The following is a 21,127-nucleotide window of genomic DNA, read 5'->3' as shown; positions in this document are numbered from 1 at the left end:
ATGAGGAACAGGCAACTATACTTACGCATCAGGAGCCATACAATATTCTTGAGATAAAAAAAGCTGTCGGATTTCGCTTTCATTAAGAGCATATTCAGAGCCATATAATTCATGTGTTGTGTCAATAACACGATTCACTGAATATTTTGATGTCATATAAGCGCAAATTTCCTCTCATATAATCACCAACTGACAGAAAACACAGAAATTGAAGAACAGTTTTGCTGTTGTGTTTTTGAGAGCAGTGTTTCTCAATCATTTTGACATGTGAACCCCTCAGTAGAGATTATGGCCTTAGTGTTGCATGAATTGTGATAAGTTTAACTAAACTGACATGTTTTCTGCTTGAAATTGAGAGTTGTAAGAAGTAATGAGGGAATAGGCATTCAAACTTTTTTTACTTAATTTTGTGTTCAATACTTTTCTAATAATCTTTTTTCTGGCTCTTGTGGTTGATGTGCTGTAAAGGCCAGTTGTGTTGGGGATGTTTTTGTGTGAAGTCAATATCAGTATTTCTGACAGTTGAATGTACACATCATTTAAAATACTTTATAAAAAGACTCTGAACACAGTAGTGAAATCATCCAAATGCATACTCAAGTACTTCAATACTACACTTTTACTCCACACAAGTTTATAGGGAAACATGGTACTTTTTACTCCACTGCATTTAATGACTTTACAGATTCATATTTTAATACAAAACCATATATGATTAGATTATTTTAGCATATTATATTATTTTATGGCTTTATTATTTTTGAATATTGAATATCAAATAGTTAAAATGTGCTTCACCTAGCCCAAGTACAACATTACAATTTGACTTACAAAAACATATCAGTAACATAAAATCCATTTATAATAAAATAAAGCAAAAATAATAAAAAGTTTGCACAATATTAGATGTTCACAGTGGTTAAAGACACTCTTTTAGTAATAAATACTAATACCACCGTGTATGAATATTTAGTTTTAAGTAAAAGCCCTGCATTTAAAACATTGCTTGAATATCAAAAGTATAACCATTAAAATATAAATTACCAACAAGAAAAACGTACTTATTATGCAAAATGACCTATTTCAAAATAATATATCAAAAATATATATTATAATTAATGCATTAAAGTCTGCATCAATTTCATTTTGCAGCTGCTAAATAATTGTTTTACTACAATGCTAGGACACTTAAACTATAATAATATAATAATGTATACATTGATTCATATTTTGTATAAATAATCCTAATCTCCATAGTTACTCAACCTATGTGTGTACAAATGTGCCATAAGGGTAATGCTATCAAACATTTTTGGAAAAAGTACAATATTTCCCCCCTGAAATGTTGTGGAGTAGGCTAGAACATAAAGCAACATAGTAAAACAAAGGAATTACTAAACCAAAATACAAGCACCAACATTTTTTTCTAAAATACAGAACTTTTAAACTAAATTATCTCTGCGCCAAAGTGGTGTATTTTATATGGTTTTAAGCGACATGGAACCAGGTGCGTCTAAAACAAGCCCCGCCTACTTTACCTTAAATGTCCATTGCACGGAAATATGATTGGCACAGCGCTACAGCTGCTTGAACGGTGAGACATGGCGGAGTTTGTTGCCTAACACACAGAGAGCGAGGGCTCTTAGGGAGTTTTAAACACTTTCCAACATGTCGAAATAACTTGTTTTCAGGACTACAATGTCTTCGAAACGTGTGCGGAGTGGAGCTTAAAGAGGCAGAGCCGTCTTTTTTGTCGGGAAGGACGGAGCGGCGGTAGGGAAAATGTGTTGTCATTTTCGTGCAGTCAACAGCCTTGGGCAACAAATATGGCTACTTCTTGTGTATCCTTCAATTCGGGTTGAAAACCGTCCCTACTGGGCCGAACGGGATAGTTTCGGGGAGTTACGACAGTAGCACTAAGTGAAGTTGACTAGGCATTAGAAACGTAAAGAAGCTGGATTTGTCCCGAAGCTGATTTCGCTGGTTAAACCGACGCGGAGCTAAACAGAGATGGAGCCCAAGCATAAAGAGTTGTTGGAGAAATGTTACCAGAACTTGGTGGAGTCGATAACAGATGCGGACCGAGTTGTGGATGTTTTGGCTCACTGCGGGACCCTCAGCCAGTCTGAACGCTACGAGCTGGGACACAACTGCTCCTCCAACGCGGAAAAAGTGGACCTTCTCCTGAAGATACTGATAAGTAAGGAGAGAGACCATTTCGCAGAGTTTTGCACGGCCCTGGAGAAGACGCACCCTCACCTGCACTCGGTGCTGCTCAATGGCTCCGGACCAGTGGATCACACAACTGGTAAGAAGCTATGTATGTGGTGCATAACAATGAAGCAGTGCGTTGTCATGCTGAAAAGTAAATGATATAATGGATGCATGCACGCTATGCTTGTATATTGTGTTTTTATGGTGTGTCAAAGGGAATTGTGTCTTGTACATTTTGGTTAGGATCCAACCTGGTTTCGATCCTGCTCTGGGTATGATCTAACCGACATTAGGAGTATTGACCATATGACAACTTGATGAAGGGCAGGACTTTTCCTTTGGGCAAGAATACAGAGTGAGGGAGAGAGAGGGCTTCACAATCATGTGACCTGATGCTTATTTACACTCACACTACTGTGCTTGTTTCCCTTTTCCATGTCACTAAAAGCACAGCCTGCCAGCTCTTTGTGAAATAATTTAATGGACCTGAAAAGACTCAAACAATCAATGTAGTGACTGCATGGCTGCCTGAAGTTATGTATGTGTGTGTGTGTGTGTGTCTGAATCAATAATCAACTGTCAAAGTCAAATGAATGAGTGAATGATATGTGTGTTAATGCAAACAGTCACTTACTTAGAGTGAAATTTATAAAGTAGGCTATTGAATTTTTCATTTGTGTCTTAGTACAAAACCAAGCACAGTTATTTTCCTTATCTTTGCCCAGCATTATCTATTACTGTTTTGTTTTATATTGAACAATGCCCATCCCACATCTTCTTCTAAATGCTTTTCAGGCTGCAGCAAATTATTTTTATTAACTGATACACTGCTGTATCGTTTGCTCTACTAAATGTAAACAAATAGTGATCACTTTTCCCTCAAAAAATTAGTTTCTTTTTAATTTTCTATATTTGTATTGATAATTTGTAATCTGTACTTTTGATAACTGGAAACGGTTTTGCATTTATTTCGCTCAATAATCAATTTAAACTATGTGGATCAGCTGTTCGATTAGCCATATTCCTATAGTATACAGTAAGCACTTTATGTAGTAAATCATGTTCAGAATAACCTCTTTTAATAATTTTTTTTAAAAATGGGGACATCCAACAATTTCATAGTCTGCTGAGTTTCCACTTTTGTGGGTGCACCATCAATTATAGAAACGGATATATTACACATTAACATCAGATTGAATGGTCTAACATACCACACATTCCACCTACAAAGCTCATTATTACCCTCATCTAATCTACTCCAATTTAGCTATTTACTTCATTTTCGCTTTTTTTTTTTTCTTTGCACGAGGAAATTTTTCAGATGATGCATTTCTCAGTCTCTTTCTGTGATATACAGTCAGAGTTATGAGTGGATTTCCTGCTGTTCGCTCAGAAAAATACAACATTCGCTACTCTGTTATGAGCACGTCTAAAAATATATATTGTCTTCCTCCATTTTTCATCAAATTCAGTGTAAGACAATTTGGATGTATGTGCCAGAATGTATGTATATATGCTATAATGCAAGTGCATGCTACTTGCTCTACACCTCTACCTTTTGCATTTCAAAGGAAATATTTGCATGAGCTACTTTGTTCGCTTTCAGCTATCATGTAATACTCAGTGTGCTGATTGAGGTTTTAATTATGCATTTATTCTGTCCTCATTATTTATAAGAGTAAGAACGCTGCAGAGTGAGTCTATTTATCTAAGCTGTTTCATTTTTGCGCCACATTTTACAATTGTGCACTAAGGTTTAAAACTGAGTACTGATGCCGCAGTAGAGGGTTGTAAACCAACATGTTTAGTGCTCGTCTTCCTCGTCTGCAGTTCCCTGTTGATAGTCACACAGGACACAAATGGGCTGAGCTGCTTTTTGCTACTGGGCAGACAGGTTCCTCCACTGCTCAGGCTACAGAAGGGCCTTCCCAAGGAGAGCTGTAGCTTGTTACAGGCTATGCTTTTAAATAATGTGCATCGTCAGCAGCCTGATCTCCCCAGACGCCTAGAGTCCCAGAGGGCGAGAGAACTAGATCATCGAAATCAAAACAATGTTAATGAGTGAGAGCTGCATCATTTAACCCCAGCAGGTGAAATCCAAATGTTTATAACAGAGGTGCTACCTGTACCTGTAGCCATCGAAAGACCACCTGGCTGCAACATTTTCCCTGTGATGTGAATGCAATGCACATGAATTGGGTTTTTTTTGTTTTGTTAATAGTATGTTTACATAACCATAGCTTCAGGGCTTGACATACGAGGTCTTTTGTTTACAGCATGTTCAAACCTTTTCTTGAAGAACAATAACCTGATTGCAGTAAATTGCAAGGGTGTGTATCGTGGGTGACGTGTTCGCTTGGCTGTGCTGCAATACTGGAGTTCAAATGTCTTTTATATAGAAAACAAGAGATGGGTTATGTTGTTAAAGGAAATCTAAACTCTTTGATAGATAATGCTAGTTGAGAAGTCAGACGGTAACCAAATGTCTGAAAGTGTACATGCATGACATGAGTTTAACACGGTAAAGTTGTAAAAGCACATTAATGATCGCTGACCTCTGGGCACCCAGGTAGTTCACATGGTAAAGCAGGCACCCTGTAAACTAAGGCTGAGACCTTTCAAATGCTTCCTGGGAACATTGTCCACTCTCTTTCTTCCTTTCTCTCTATCTAATAAAGGCAAAAGGGCCTTAGAGAAAAATCATTAGTTTGCACGCTTTACTTGGTCATATCTTCTGCAGATGAACATTAACAAGTTTAGATATAAAAAAAAATACAGATCCAAATACTTTTTAAATGGTCAGCGCCCACGAGATAAAGGGGCAATATATAAGAAAATGTTACTTATTACTTGTATAAAAAGTGTATTTCTTTAGGTTTTTAAACCCAAAACATTTTAACTTACTGTAGAGTTTTAGACCCGAGTAAAAACATGCATTTATTTTCATGGAAAACGCACCGTAATTTCGTTTTTTTCAAATTCATTATCACTCTGAGTTCTAAATGTGATTTTTATGAGTCAGCACTCACTGTTTGTGCTCAAGTTTTCAGCCTTGCAAGATTTTCTTTTTCGTGGGTCAGAATATATATAACATTTGCTGTGACTTCAGAAAAGAGATCAACCTAAATAAGATCCTTGAGTGGCGAGGGTCAGACCACAGCGAGGTCCATGTCACATGACTTCCACACGGGCAGAAAAGTGAGTGAGTGAGTTATGACACAGTGAACCTTGCCCATTGAGACAGTCTCTGCTCAAACAGAGTCATGGGAAACTTAAGCTAGAGCGAGAACAAAGAGAGCTTGATCCATGGGATGCCACGGTTCCTGAGGCACATCAGTCTTCTTCGTTTTTTTCTTTCAGTCCTTTGCTGGGAAAAAGAGGGGTGAGCCATGTTAGCTGGGCTCCTTCCAGTCTTAATCAAACTCATAGTGTCCTTTAGCTAGTGGGAACTTGCCAGCCAGGGATTGATTTAGAGTACTGGGACGTGGGTAAATAGAAGCGTTTGTCATGCTAGCACTCCCGAGTCGAGCACTAGACTTTACATCGGGGGCTGGAGTTGCTGGTTTAACTAAACTATAAGCTCTTCATCCCACAGCCAAGTTACATCTCAGTAAATGTGCACTGCTGTTTGTTCAAAGCTTGAACAGTATGTTAAATATTTCGAGCATCTTATAAATCCAGTTTTCTTTTTTTCTGACTAAGTGTTAACAGTTGGGAGAAGTGTTGAAACGACTCAACAAGGGACACACAGATAGACTACACATTTGAAAATCCTTTTTAATTGTTTAATTCAGTCAAACATTCTCGTTCATCCCGTTCAAATTTGAGGATTTGCTGTTTTTTCTCTTTTATAGGACAAACTTTACTTTGAGCTCTTGTAATTTGTGATGGATATATTGTAATGTTTGCTTACATGTAGCCTATAGATTTATAGATGTGTATGTAGTTAACATTTTTTTGCCCGACCAATATTGGATTTTTGAGTCAGATATCGATATCAGAGACTTTACTATATACATCTGATAACGATACTTCTGTCAGTTTTCTATTTACATTTCGTTTTTTACAATAACAGTTAACATTTTCCTTTAGGGTTTCTTTAAAAATGTTTAAGAAATATGACTGATATTGTCCTGAGTGCAATCGGAATGATCTAAAGTATTCTTCTCCATAATACACAATACATAGTGTTGTACTGAGACGTCCTCTCCGTACAGTTAATTATGAATCACTGTAGGCTATAAAAGAAGGGGCTTTCACAGGGGGGGGGGGACTGTGTGATGTTGTCAGTGGAGATAAAAGGAGAAGCTCTGAGGCTGCAGCCTCTTTGGGGCCCGGGCTAGTCAGTATTCAAGCTCCCTGCCCAACTGATAATTAGCCACACTCTGCTGTCAGCCCCCGGGCCCGTCATCCCAAGTTGGGGAAAGTCCCACCTTATTATGTCTCCAGCCGGCCTTTTTTCAGGAAAGGCCCCTAAATGTAACCCAAGCTCCACGGCCTTGATGTACCATACAATGCTGGAGATAATAATCTGACTATAATGCAGACATGGTCGAGTACACTCACAAGTGACTTTAATGTTTTGTTCTCCTCGCAGGGTCCACTTACAGCATCCTGTCCACCATGCCGTCGGACTCAGAAAGCAGCAGCTCTCTCAGCAGCTTAGGTGAGTGTGGTGCTTGTGCTGGGGTTCGGCTGGAGAAATGGCAAAAATAAAAGCATTATCTTCCTGGAAAGAGAGAAACATGTAGGCTCTATGGTTTCTCAGAAAAATATTTGTCAAGTAATAGTCTTTGGTTGCTGCCTGTTTAGACTCTGAGCGCATGCAAGTGATTACACAGATGTGAGAAGGATTTAGAAAACCTCCACCCCCTAAACACACGTGCACAAACACACTCACACACACAGGCCTGTTTCATTCTCTGAAGGAAAGAGGATTTGACTGTTCAATGCCACCAGAAGGGAAACAGAGCTCTTATCTTTTATCATTTGGGGCTTTGTTCTGCAATATATTCACATACTGAGGTTAACAAGTACAACAATGAGGTGGATACATATGAAACTGACTGCAAACATGTGAGAAATGTTATGGACGTAATACAGTGGGATTAATATGGTTTCTTGTAAGGACGTGCACACAATTGTTTAAATAGCTGCGGTAAAAAGCTCTTCCTTGTGATTGGTTAATATTTAGACCAAGTTAGTTCAGTCTGAGACTATTGAGCCATTCAACTAGTCTTTCTTCCTCGTTTCGTTTTCAGTTAAAAGATTAGAAAGGGAAAGCAGACTAGAGTTTTTTTGAAAGCAGACATCAGTTGTACACTTTTCATTCAGCCTCTTATTTTACTCGTATGTTGAGGTTAAAAGTGGGGTAGGTCATTTTGGAGAAACCAGCTCGAGTGCGATAGAATTTGAAAATACACAGCCGGAAAAAATCTGCCACTTCCTTGCAGAGCCCCTCCTCCAACACACACAAACGCGCACATGACCAATGAGGGCACGAGATAAGTTTGTGCACAGATGGAAGGCTGACAGGCAGGTAGGCCATCCAATCATTTTAGCCCAGCCGGCTAAAATGATTGGTCGTACTTTTTACTACGGCTTCCACAGATGACATTTTGTTTTTGGATTTTTTTTGTCAAAGCACTTAAAATATTCATTGCTATTGGAATGTTAAGAGCATTCCATGGAATATAACAAAAAGTGTATCTCGAGCCGGTTTCTCAAACGTACCTACCCCAACTTTAAGTCCTCATTTACAATAAAGCAAAGTTGGCTTTTAAAAGAATTGGATGGAGCTGCACTAATGCCCCCATCGTTTGAGCTTTGTGAACGGCCCATGCCTCCAGTGACATGCTGACTCCCGCAGGTACTCCCGGTCCAGCCTCCTCCCCTCCGCCCGCTCACATGGACAGCCACCAGGTGAACGAGAAGATGGAGACGGTTCTGTTCCAGCTCAGACATGTGACCCGCGAGAGGGACGAACTGCGTAAACGTCTGGCGCTCTCTTCACCTGGAACCACCTTCGATGACTGCAGGTACTGTTCTGATCTCATGCACTTTACTGCCTGTTTTCCAAAACAAACATTTACAGAAAGCGCAGTGATCATGCGTAGGCACTCCATGAATAGAGGCATTTTGCTTTGTGCTTTTTAAAACGTTGACAAAAACAAGTAAAGTTGAACAAAAGGCTCAATTCTGTCAAACAAGGGGTGATCATACCATTTGAATGCTACCTCTCTTCCCTTGTGTTTTCACCAGCACAAGGTTCTGAAGTTTTTTATCTCACTCACGCTTCTCTCACCCTCTCATGCAACGTTTTAAATCTAGATTTGAATCCATCACAATGTTGTCCCCCTTTTCCCTCTTGGTGGGATAGACCAAACTCAAAAGCAGGTCATGACTACGAGCGGCTGAAGCTGCAGTGCATGAAAGCAATGGCGGACCTGCAGTCCCTTCAGAACCAGCACAGCACCACCCTGAAGAGGTGCGAGGAGGCTGTGAAGAAAGCCGACTTCTACCAGTGAGTGGAAAGCTCTGCTACACGGCCTTTGTTTGTAAATGTTTTAACAGCCGGAGCGTTTGTGCTGTATGCATTTGCGCTCAGCCTGCAGGGTTTAGCTGGTATTCATTCCTTCACAGCAGATTGCATTGAGCAGATTTTACTTTTGCGAAAGTAATAGGGATGAAGCCTTTATACCACTCCAAAAGCTGATAAGTTAAGCCTTGAAAAATCCTTGCAGCCTTTCATCAAACAAATTTCATCTTTATGATTTGTTTTAGAAAAAGACTGTTTTTATTGTCTTCTTAGCAGCATAAATCTTGAGTCTTGAGTAGAGCCTAAACGACCTCTCTATAAATACTGCCCTCCTTGAAGAGCTCATGCCAAAGCATGCTCTGTAATCATCATCTGAACCCTGTGTGAGCGGCACGGCATCTGTGCCATGAGGATAATACTGCGGACACAGCATTTGTTGTCCCATGAAATAAGCTGTGAAGGGGAGACTGGTCCATTTGTATGATTTAACGGAGCCATACTGTCCCCAAAGTGTAGGAAGCTGACATCTGTCCCCAAATGCAAACAGCCAGATGAAGGATTATTGCCATCTTTAAGCCTCTCCTTCTGGACCCTGTTTGCACACCAGAGACACTCTTTATTTATTGCTGTCCCGTATGCCTCTGCACTTCTCCTTTCACACGAAAACACATGCCCTGTGAATTGGAAATCACATTAATGCCCAACCAGTGCATTGTACTAAGATCAATATGTCATTTAACACGAAGAAGACTACCATAATCTCTCAGGACTTTATTGGTCATCTGTATTGCTTCTGAGCTGATATTCCTGTTCATATTGGCAAAAACTTAATAAGCATATCTGAAGTGGCAAGACCTGAAAAGAAGAGTCTTGAGTATGAGTGAATATCTAAAAGGTTGTTGGCATGGACTAGAGTAGAACACATAAAAACAATAAGCAATATGCACTGAACAGGGGAAATAGTTTCCATTTACTAGCAGAAAAGGTATAGTGTTGTCTCCTAGTATTTCTAAAATATTGATTTAATTGAAAATAAATTACAGTTAACAACAACACATTTCATAAACAGTGAATCATTTGAGTAGTTTATCAAGCTACAATGCCACATATTCCAGCTCCTCTGGGGTTCTATATGAAGCTTTACACTCTTTTATATCATTGTAAATAGTTGGGTTTTGGACTGTTGAAGCAACAGGAAGCTATAACTTTAGCTCTGGGAATCTGTGACGGGAATGTTTCTTTTAAAATGAAAAGTTTTAAAGTAAAAATCCATCCAAAAAATCCTCTGTGAAAGAATCCCTAGTTAAGTATTAGTTCTGTGATTCCTAAGGCATTGCTGTATTTCTGCTTGTAACGGTGATTTTAAACCTGGGTGACAGTGCCCACAGTCTAACGGTGCTTGCTGTGGTTCCTCCTCAGCACGCTGCACAGCCGTCTGGCCAGCGAGCACGCCCAGCTGAAAGATGAGCTGGAGGCGATGAGACAGGACAACATCCAGCTGGTGAGGGAGCACAACCACGTGAAGCAGGCCTGCGAGGAGCTGAGGAGGCTGCATGACGACGGCCAGAGGGAGGTGGTAGAAATGAGGATGCTGCACCAGCAGGTAAACAGGGACTGGCAATCTACATGTATGCTTACACGACTAATGAAAATAAAGAAATCTGCAAACTTTCTACACATCCTGTAGTACGCACACACTCTCTAACTGCCCTTCAGATTCAATCATTAACATCCTGACAGAAATCTATTCTCTCTTGGTGACCATTACTCCAAAGACCACAACATCACTCAGAGAAATGGGGTCAAACAAGCTCTACCTCTCATGTCTGCATCGATCAAAAACCTTCTATCAAATTAGACAAATGACTTGACCCGCATCTCTTGCTATTTGACTTATTGTCTGACAGCAGTCAGAAGGTTGGATCATTAAATGTTTGAAATACCTTACATAACCATGGGGAATGTCTTGCATGGCTTTTTGATAACCAGGATACATGTCTCATTGTCCTCAGAGCTCATGTCATCATTACGGAAACTCATGTTCAACGCCAGTCAAATTAGGAATCAAATTAGCTTGGTGATGTCAGTCCAATGACAACCTTTTATTGTTTAGTTGTTAGATGCCAGTGGCATACCACACACTCTATTGTCTCATTTGTAAAACATGCCTTTTGTATTGTACGCCATAGTAAAATATAAATATAGACAAAACCCATTGACACAGCATTATGGCATGGTCCTGGCAGAGGCCTGTGCTCTCCGAGTGCCATTTTTATATTTGTATTCAGAGCAACAAGACGTTGCATGCAGTATTACCGTACTTTTCCGAAGCAGCAGTGAAGGGTTGCACTTCTGTTTGTGAAGTCCATAAAAGTCAAGCTTTACAGAATCTCTCTTTCTAAGTGTTGCTCTGGTCCACTACCTCAACACACAGTCAAGGGCTGAAGCTTTGCTTTAGTTCAAGTTCATTCAGTTTTAAGTTCATTTTTCTGGACGTTATTAACATATATTATGGTTTCATTATTTACATCGTAGATAACCTTTTAGCTCAGTAAGGCATCTGAATGATGTAATTTCCAGGTGATGAGAGAGGGCTCATCTGATGTCCTCAGCAAGCTTTACGACACTACTGCGACCAAGTTGGAGACCGTGAAGATTGAGTACGAGGCTCTGAGGAAGCGCTACAACGATAACACGGCGGGTCACAACGCAGACCTGAGTCGCCTGGATCAGGCCGAGGAGGAGAACCACCGGCTGCAGAAACAGCTGGACATGCTGCTGAAGCAGAGAGACGCAGCCATCCACTATCAGCAGCAGTGCTCCTCCTCTATAAGAAGGTAAAGCCGGAAATATAACCGGACACACAAAGCTCGCACAGACTGAGCAGCTGTAAAATGTTTAATGATTAACAGCAAGCGCAGCAAACTTTGCTTCAAACTTACCCCTTGAATGTTATTCCAAGGTCAACACGGCACACTGCTTAAAATATTCTTAATCCAAGGCTGTTGAAGCTTTGCAGATGGGCACACGCTTTCCCATTCTCTTGTTGCCTTTATGATGCCAAGTTGGCAAGCGTGGTCACTTTTTTTTGCCTGTGTTTTTTCTTTGTTATGTTTTAGTTTTGTGGATTGATAAACACACAATGCATTCTTTTTGTTCCACAGGTTTGACAACACGCAGCAAGAGCTGTCCAAGGCCTCCTCCCAGAACAAGGAGCTGCAGCGGGAGATGGAGCGGCTGCAGTCAGAGGCGACCCGGCTGAAGACGCAGCAGCTCAAGGCGGCCAAAGACGGCGAGAAGTACAAAGAGGAGCGGGACTCTGTGATCAACGAGTACCGGCTGATCATGAGCGAGCGGGATCAGGTGATCAAAGAGGTGGACAGGCTTCAGACCGGCGTGGAGATGGCAGAGGCCAAGCTGAAGAACACTTCCTCAGAGAGACGGGTGGCCAGCGAGGAGCTGGAGGCGCTCAGACAGGTAACAGCTGGATCAAGGGCTGCTTTAAGGGTATACTTCAAAAGCAAATATATTTTCTAAAAACTGTATATTGTTGGAGGTTATTTTAAATTAGAGACTGGGAGAGCAGTTATTACTGTTTGGATCATAGATTTGTTGATCATATCTGTGAAAGTAATTAATATAATGTGTGATTCAAACTTAAAATGGTAATGCTATGTTTGTCAAAATATTGACTAAGAATGACTTATTGCATTATGTGTGTGTCCCAATCCACTGTAGCTAAGCTGGTTACAGCTGCTATCATTTTTAATTTTGGCAACACCCAGAGCTTATTTAACTCGTAAAACCAAATAGTGTCAACACTGGTATTAAAAGGCTACAGCTCAAAAAAGGACGACACACATTGATGTTTTTTAAAAAGGGATGTGCTTCAAGAGGGAAAATAGTCTTTGATACCCTCCACTTTCCCCCCTATAGGAAGCTTGTGGTGGTAGCACAATTTGTTCAGTGAGATGAGATAAGATTATATTCTATTGATTCCAAAGCGGGAGATTTCAGTGTTACAGCTGCCCAAGAAACAATCCTAAGTAGGAACAGACAAATGAATACCAAAAAAAACATATTAAATAAAAGATGAGCACAAAATATAAATGTTTTATTCATTTGATCTCCATCTTATTCTATTTGTGTGATATGAAGGAGCTGGCCTCAGCGCTGGTGGACAGGGACCGGGCCATCTGTGAGAAGAACGAGCTGCTGGAGAAATACTGCCACGAGGTGAAGGACAAGGCCGAGGCCCAGAAAGAGCTGAGCCAGGCCTGCAAGGACAATGAGACGGTACGAGAGGAGAGGGACGTGGCCCGCAAGGAGAGGACGGAGGCCATCATCCAGAGGGACCAGCTGCTGCGAGAGTATTACCAGGCCAGACAGGTAGCCAGACAGACGGGAGATTTATCATTACAAATGGAGGGATTGATTTATTCCCCCAACAATAATCCCTTCATCCCATCCTGTAAAGTAATAGTAAATGTTTATTTAGGAGCTGGCAGGTTGCCACACATTGATTTTTGTTGAAGTGTGTGTCACCCATCACAGTTTGTTTCAAAGGGGTCTGTCCGATGAATGGAAATGAAGATCCAGAGACTCCTGCATTAGGAAATTAGCAGCAATTACAGTGAAAAGGCTCTCAGACTTTGAAGTGCACAAGAGAACTGCACTGCATCAGAAAGGGATAATTAAGCCAAACAACAGTACAGTAAGGTCTAATGGAATTAATGTAGCTATGGACTTCATTAATGCTCTCACTATGTTCGGCAGTCTCTCTGCTGCACAGTTATTTACAGAGAGAACATTTACTACATATACACCAGCAGACTCTGAGTGAGACTCACACTCATTATACTATATTTGACCTACTTTAAACCACAGTAGCTAATCCAATCTATGACTGTTACACCTCAAGCAATCTTTATAGTGTGGGAGGTGGGGGGGGTTGCCTTTTAGCTCACATCAGTTTATTTGAGGTGTTTATGGTTAAACATGATGATGAATTTAATCTTTGAAGGCTTACAGCAGATGTTTTGAACAGTTCAAAGAAAAATTGCAACATTCACTTAATAAATTATTCACCAGGAGAGTGTGTTTGCATGTATTTGATGTGCCATGAGTTGCTGGAGGATGTTGCAGCAAAAGTTGAGCCAGCTTCCTTTTTTCCCACCAGACAACTCTTGTTTTGTCTTTTTGTACTGGAGCCTGTGCTTAAGAACCCCTGCTGAGCCAGGGCTGTTGTCTCATTTAAATGAATGAGAACGCTGCATTTCCTAGTTCCAAGTGCTAATGTCGGATTGAACACAGCCTCAAGTTTCTCATAAACATAAATATCTTTCATCCAGTCCTTTTGAGTTGTGTCTAAAGTACCAAAATCACCTTGACATTTCTTTCCACTCTCCAGAAAGAAGACTCTGCCACTCTGGACATGGAACGATCCAACAAGGAGATCGATATTCTGAGGAAGCAGTACGAGGCCGTCTCTCAGGAGCTGAAGGAGGCCGTGCAGGAGGCCGAGGTAGCCAAGTGCCGACGAGACTGGGCATTTCAGGAGAGGGACAAGATAGTGGCAGAGAGGGAGAGCATACGGTGAGGAGCGGGTTCAGAAGCTGTCTGTTTGATTATGTGGAAATATGTCTTGTTTACGTTACATGTTGGCGAAGACAGGCTTGGATGAAAATGTATTTGTTTACACTTTGTCTGTCGCCGATTTGTGAATCTGTCACCAGCACGCTGTGTGACAACCTGAGGCGCGAGAGGGACCGAGCTGTGAGTGATCTGGCAGACGCTCTGAGGAATCTGGATGACACCAGGAAGCAGAAGAACGACGCTGCGCGGGAACTCAAAGAACTAAAGTGAGACATTCCTCCACGCTTCTTTACAACTATTTGACAGACTTATCTCATTTTCTGCCCTATTTTTAGGTTCAAACCTTGAATGTTATTCACTTAGTTTATTTTGTGTCAGAGTGTGTGCGCTCCTTGTGTTTTGGGGATCCAGAATGACCTCATCCAAGATCTATTGTGCCCCCCGGTGGAGGAAGTGTGTCACTGACTGAGCAAAAGAACCCCTATCGATGACTGTGCTTACTTAAGAGCTACACATGTTGTGTGTCCTGCAGGGAAAAGATGGAAGATCAGTTAGAAAAGGAAGCGAGGTTTCGTCAGCTGATGGCTCACAGTTCACATGATTCAGCCATCGACACAGACTCGATGGAGTGGGAGACGGAAGTTGTAGAATTTGAAAAGCACAGAGTAAGAACCACTGTGAATGTTGTTATCATCTTAACATTTATATAAAATAATTTAACTTTCTGTGAACCAAATTGTAATGCTCTCAATCTATGCTTTTTTTCTTTTCTTATTCAGGACATGGATTTGAAAGCACTTGGGTTTGATATTGCTGAAGGGGTAAATGATCCTTATTTACCAGGAGATTGTGGCATATTTGTCAGTAAGGTGGATAAAGGAAGTATGGCTGAAGGAAGATTAAGGTAAATGCCTCACCACTTTGACAACTTGGTAATTAAAGCACATTTTTAAGCGTTAAAATGTTTCTTCGTTTATCGTAATCAAATATTTATTATCCCGTATTGCATTTAGTGTCCTTGTTTTTATTTTGAGGATTTAATCATTTAACCATTGCTCTGGATCTGTCTGTGCAGGGTGAACGATTGGTTGTTGAAAATAAATGACGTGGACCTGACCAATAAGGATAGGAAGCAAGTGATTAAAGTGGTGGTGAGCGGCGAGGGAGTGATTAATATGGTGGTCCGCAGAAGGAAGAGTCTGGGAGGACGGATCATCACTCCAATCCAGATAAACCTGGCAGGAAACAAAGGTAAAATAAAGGACTAATTATTAAGTAAACCTCCCCATTTTCATACTGCTGTTTTTTTTGTTTTACTTTTTTAGAAAGATGGACACATAACATGACATGTAATATGATTTTTTTTTTTTTCTCTGTCTAACCTCACAGACAGCGGCATCGGTCTGGAAAGTGGAGTGTTTGTTGCCACTTTGGCCCCAGGCAGTCCAGCTGCCAGAGACTGCGCTCTTACTGTCGGGGATAGACTGTTAGCTGTGAGTATGCTGTACAGAAAATATATGAATTATTCACGATAAGAGATGATGATTTGATGGCATTAGACAGGTTTTGAGATGTTGGCTTTTAGTGCCCTCTACTGACCACACTCGTGTTTAATGTCTCGATTACTTAACCTACAAAAAAGTCAAACTTTGAAGGGCACACCATGAAATGACCTTCAAAGAATGTAGTCTTGGCAGTTTGGTGACAGGAAATGTAGGTTTATTAATATGTGTGTGCTACAAGGACATTTGGTGTGTATTTCTGTAAATCAAATCTGCACCAAAGTTTTATCTAGTGTCAAATCATGGAGAATACAGCAGCATACTCAATAATCAAACACATATAGTTTGTGTGCTTTAATCTCTCATTTTAATTGGAGGAAGACATACTTGGTAAACTGGAGTTTTTCTAACTTTATTTTGTTCATCCACTGCAGATCAATGGCATTGCACTTGATAACAAGTCGCTCTCTGAATGTGAGACTCTGCTGAGAAACTGCCGTGATTTTCTCAGCATCTCCCTCATGAAGGTGAAGCTCTCAGACCCACATACACTTGTCTTGCACACACACTTTTTTACAGTATACATTTGTTGCCACTGAAAAAACAAGTATAGTGAGATAAGTGTTTATTGACCTCCCCTCCTCCACAGTTCCTCCCACAGAGCTGTTCCGGCCAGAGCTTATTTGAAGGTTTGAGAGACTCAGAAAAGATCTCTCGTCTCCAGTCCTGTGAGATCCACGCCAGGACCTGCAGGAACTCCAAGCACAACTGCTCTAAGCACAACTGCTCCACACAGACAGACATTTGCAGCTGTGACTTGGGCAGCAGAGGGGATGAAGTGTGTAAGGATGCATGTGACTCTCCAGACAGTAGCGACAGCAGCTCTCACTGCCTCCAGAAGCCTTTTCCCAGCAGCTCTGTGCACTCCCGCTCCCTTTCCAGCTCCCACAGTCCCTCAGAGCCCCACCCAGACTTCTGCTACAGGAGGCCGGAGCTCCACCATCGCCCCTTCACCTTCACCCCCGTGCCCTCCGACTGCAGCTCCCCTCAGACGGCTGTGGACCGAGTGCAGAGCTCAGCAGGGAAGCCCAGCGGAGGCACGTGGCCTAAAGTCATAGCGATAGCTTCTATTACTGAATGTGCCCAGCTCTCCATCTACAAAAAAGTCAAACAAAGGAAGTCCATCTTCGATGTGCAGGGTTTCAGGAGACCCGAGCCGTCCCCAAAACTGGACTACACGTCTCTTTCTCAGATACCCAAGCACTCCCCGCAGAGCTCGATATCTGAGGCCCCTCCCACCCCGCCAGCCAGGAGCGACTCGTTCAGGTTCAAACATCGCCAGCAGAACAGCTCGGCGTCAGACTCCACCATCACCACTGCCACTCCACCTGAATCCCCAGCCCAAGCTACAAGTCCACAGGACGGGGGGGAGGCAGGGAACCAGCTCTACTACGCCAACGCTCCTCCAGGAGAGACCACGAGCGGCGCCAAAAAAACTCCTGACAACGAAGGGAGTCGTCGCAGAGCAGAGGAGAAGCAGAAGAGGAGGTACCGGCCTAAATCGGCGCCTGCACTGCGGCCAAGAATTACTCCATTACACATCCCTCTTCCCATGCAGGTAGCTAAGATACTGCTCTTATCTGTTCTGATATTATTGTTGATGTGTGTTTTCTACATGTTACAGACTTGTCCCTGCTTGATTGTTTCTTGCAGATACAGAGTTTCTCTAACGACGAGCACTCCCCAGAGCCAATAGACTTGTTGCGCTTCTCTCCCAGGCGAACTAATCGGTACAGCATGCCCTTTGCACCCCCCAGCTACGGCAGCGTCCCATCATGTAAGTCTCCTGAACAACTTCAATGTTTTGATTTGCTTTTGCTTCTAGGAAACACGTCCTGGCATTTGTCTTTTTGTTCATGCTAGATAGAAGACGCACATAAATGGGAGAGGTAGGAATGGAAATGTACCGGTTTCTTCTCAATGACATCTGTATCGAGTCAGACATCGTGATCTTGTTCTGTGTGTTCCTCCAGATCCAGCACAACGAGGTTTAGCCCCATGTCCAGCTGTGACGGCTGTGATAAAGAACCCGGTGTACACTGCTTGGAGCCATGAGATCCAGAACAACAACCCTCCTCCAGCCCCCAGCTCGGGAGTCCACCTACATCCACACACAAGGTGTTAACATCTCCTCGTTGTTCTTTGTTTATACAAATAGGCCCTTTTTCACAGCAAACGTTTCAACTTGTCACAGTCGGAAGATCTCATCATATCCCTACTCTTATTGACATACCACAACTTGTTCCGTGTTCTCTGTTTATTATTATTATTATTAATATTATTATTAAATGATATCTTGGGACCAAAAACAGGACACTTGTGGATGTTACTTTGGGATCTGGGAGCTTGTGATTTTTCTGATATTTTATGGATTTATCGATGCATTTCTTTGAATGTTTGATACTGAAAGTAATCATTGGTTGCTGTCTTAGCATTTTTTTTTCACAGTGCTTACCCAATCACAGATCTCATGAACAGATGGCATGTGTCAAATAACATCTTGCTCTGGGTTTGAACGATTGACCACAGGGGAACTGACTGAGGCCCTTTTCTACACTTTTAGCCCCCAGCATCAGGTTCGCCACAGCCTGGACCTCAGCCACAAGCGCACTGGGGACTCGACTGAAACGAGCGTCAGCCAACCACCGCACAGCACCAACTCCCTGCCATCCAGCGCCAGACTGAGTACGCATGAAGTCCCAAATTTAGGCAAATCATATCTTGTATAATAATGTCTGTGAATGAACTGTCATTTTCAAAACGGAAACAAATGTATGTGGCTTTCAGGGAAACTGTTACAATAGTGTTAGACCTCATTTAGCAACTTATTTGACCACGAGATGTATCACACTCACTCAGCTCAGGAGATGACAGTGACTGATCGGCCACATCAAGGAGCATCATTGAAGTAATTTATCAGAGCAGTCTAGCGCAACTTCGGAAAAACAGATCCCCAACATCAATAAGTCATATCCTGGGTGTAACCCTGTAACTGCATGGCTTGTTAACTAAATAGGCAAGTGGGGTTGTTTTTTTCTCCCTGTGAATTTGAGTAAGCTTTTATCAACTGTCTTCTGTTTCTGGTCTTTAGGTTCCTTCAATACTTTGCAGTTCAGGACAGAACGCATAAAAATCCCTCCAACTCGGTATCCCCGCTCCACTGGATCTGAAAGAGGTACGGTTTAGTTATGAAGCTCCATCATTTAAAAACGAGTGTCACTGGCGTAAACAACAAGTCTGAATTCATACTTTTCTCCCCTGCCACCCCAGGCTCCCTCTCACATTCAGAGTGTAGCAGCCCGACGCCTCCAATGTCCCCTGTCAACCTGGAGACATCGTCTTTCATCAGCAGCCAATCACAGAGCTCCATCTCCACCCAGCCCAGGATATCAGTCAGCCCCGCTCCAGCTGGTGACAGGCAGAAGGAAGGGTAGGTAGGCCCCTCGTCCGGGTCGTTACGCTGCCATCGTTCAACAGAACACGACGTGCTTTCCACCATTTGTCTGTACTTCTGTCTGCTTCATTGTGATAAAGTGCTCTTAAAGCAGTAAACAATGCTGTGAGGCTCCATCCTCATATCATTAGAACTCCTACTCACCATCTATCATTATGTTCTCCTCTCTTTTCCCCTTTGCATCTGTTCATTATAACCTGAAATACTCCTCTCCTTCTTTGGGTGATTATTCTCTTTCCTCTCTCTGTTTCCTTCTCAGATTTGTTTCTTATAACACTCTCTCTGTCAGACTTCCACTGGCAGTTCAGCCCAAGTTCCTCTCTTTAAGAAGCTTGAGGTTTGTCCTGCTTGCAGCACATACAGTATATGCACTACCTGTAAGGCTGTTAAAGCACAGACATCAAGACCTTCTGTGTACACACTGCAGATATCTAATGTAGCGTCAGTGATGCTAGAATTTAATAGCCATAACAAAGAGCTAATGGATCTGTATCCCTTAAGTCCTGATCTTTTCCTTGCTTGTTATTTATTCAGAATGCTGTTGAATTTTGTATGATTGCATGACAAGAGTTGGATTCTGAAATGCACTTGCCAAGTTGCACACTGTTCCCATATCCTATTGTTAAGTCTTTTTTTTAACCTCGATGTTCGCAATGCATCTTTGCTTTAAAGTAAAACACAGTTCAGAAAGCTACATTTCATTGAAAAGTTAAATTACAGCTGCTCCTGTGGATTTGTAGTTTAAATGATATGATTTTCATATCATTTAGAGTTGCTTGTTGCATCCTGCCAGGAGTAGTTTCCCAGAGGTGTCAGAACATGATATTTCTATTTTCCCCCCTCAAGGCCGTACTTAGAGGAGCCGCGCAATGTGACTGTTCAGAAAGGAGCAGAACCTCTGGGGATCTCCATAGTGAGTGGAGATAACGGGGGAGTGTTTGTGTCCAAAGTGACAGCAGGCAGCATCGCACATCAAGCTCGCTTAGAGTACGGAGACCAACTCCTAGAGGTAAAGCAGCCACCGCACTACAACTTTATATTTAGCTGTTGTTTTCTGTTTCTGATGAATCTCTGTTTCTTCCAGTTCAATGGAATCAACCTTCGCAATGCCAACGAGCAGCAGGCGCGGCTTGTGATCGGGCAGCAGTGTGACACAGTCACCATTTTGGCTCAGTATAATCCTCACATGTTTCAGCTGGGCAACCACTCTCGTTCAGGGTGAGGAGGCGAGGAGGCAGGAACACCACAGCAATACATTAGACGGATAACTTATGACTCATACATTTTCGTTCCATATTCATTCAACCATTCTGGCAAAAAAAAGCCTGTGTGCACAGTGCCAGTTGTGACAGTATAATGTGAGAACATAAATGGAATGTTTATGGTTCTATTCAAACAGTGAATACATGTCAACAGCAAACACGATATTATAAAAATGCAAACATTCATATAACACACTGCAGGGCCAAATAAAAAAATTGAATCAAATGAGAAATGGAGTGAATATTCAAAACAACACTCTTCACATAATGTATGCAACAGCTTTTGTGTCTTCTCTTTTAAAAGGATAGTTTGAAGTAGGGTTTTATACTTATCCATCAGTCAGTGTAAAACCTACAGTAAAGTTCTGAGAAACAAACAGGAGGGCAGAGAGACTGCTGTTATTAGTGCATCAGTAAACCATGTTTAAAAATTAAAAATTAAAAAAAAAAAGGTCAAATTTGTAAAGTAAATATCAGTTTAATTGAACCCTGAATCTAGAGT

General features: G+C 41.7%; 1 protein-coding gene across 1 annotated transcript in view; it reads left to right on the top strand.

Moving 5' to 3' along the window:
* Window positions 1-1,595: 1,595 nt before the first annotated feature.
* LOC104967405 (disks large homolog 5-like) overlaps window positions 1,596-21,127 on the top strand; it is a 25,743-nt gene continuing 6,211 nt past the window's right edge. Inside the window, 23 exon segments of the mRNA XM_010796845.1 lie at window positions 1,596-2,308; window positions 6,812-6,880; window positions 8,084-8,252; window positions 8,594-8,737; window positions 10,172-10,355; window positions 11,333-11,589; window positions 11,917-12,229; window positions 12,911-13,141; window positions 14,163-14,347; window positions 14,488-14,613; window positions 14,880-15,012; window positions 15,127-15,251; window positions 15,423-15,598; window positions 15,737-15,840; window positions 16,284-16,376; window positions 16,499-17,467; window positions 17,563-17,686; window positions 17,883-18,027; window positions 18,473-18,594; window positions 19,001-19,084; window positions 19,180-19,339; window positions 20,210-20,372; window positions 20,448-20,584. Of these exon segments, the coding sequence (XP_010795147.1) occupies window positions 2,011-2,308; window positions 6,812-6,880; window positions 8,084-8,252; window positions 8,594-8,737; window positions 10,172-10,355; window positions 11,333-11,589; window positions 11,917-12,229; window positions 12,911-13,141; window positions 14,163-14,347; window positions 14,488-14,613; window positions 14,880-15,012; window positions 15,127-15,251; window positions 15,423-15,598; window positions 15,737-15,840; window positions 16,284-16,376; window positions 16,499-17,467; window positions 17,563-17,686; window positions 17,883-18,027; window positions 18,473-18,594; window positions 19,001-19,084; window positions 19,180-19,339; window positions 20,210-20,372; window positions 20,448-20,584 (4,511 nt within the window). The 5' untranslated portion in view covers window positions 1,596-2,010.

The sequence above is a fragment of the Notothenia coriiceps genome, unplaced genomic scaffold (assembly GCF_000735185.1).
Source record: "Notothenia coriiceps isolate Sejong01 unplaced genomic scaffold, NC01 NC01_scaffold00002397, whole genome shotgun sequence".
NCBI lineage: Eukaryota > Metazoa > Chordata > Actinopteri > Perciformes > Nototheniidae > Notothenia > Notothenia coriiceps.
The sequence above is the reverse complement of the archived record's forward strand: the minus strand, read 5'-3'. Positions and strand labels throughout refer to the sequence as shown.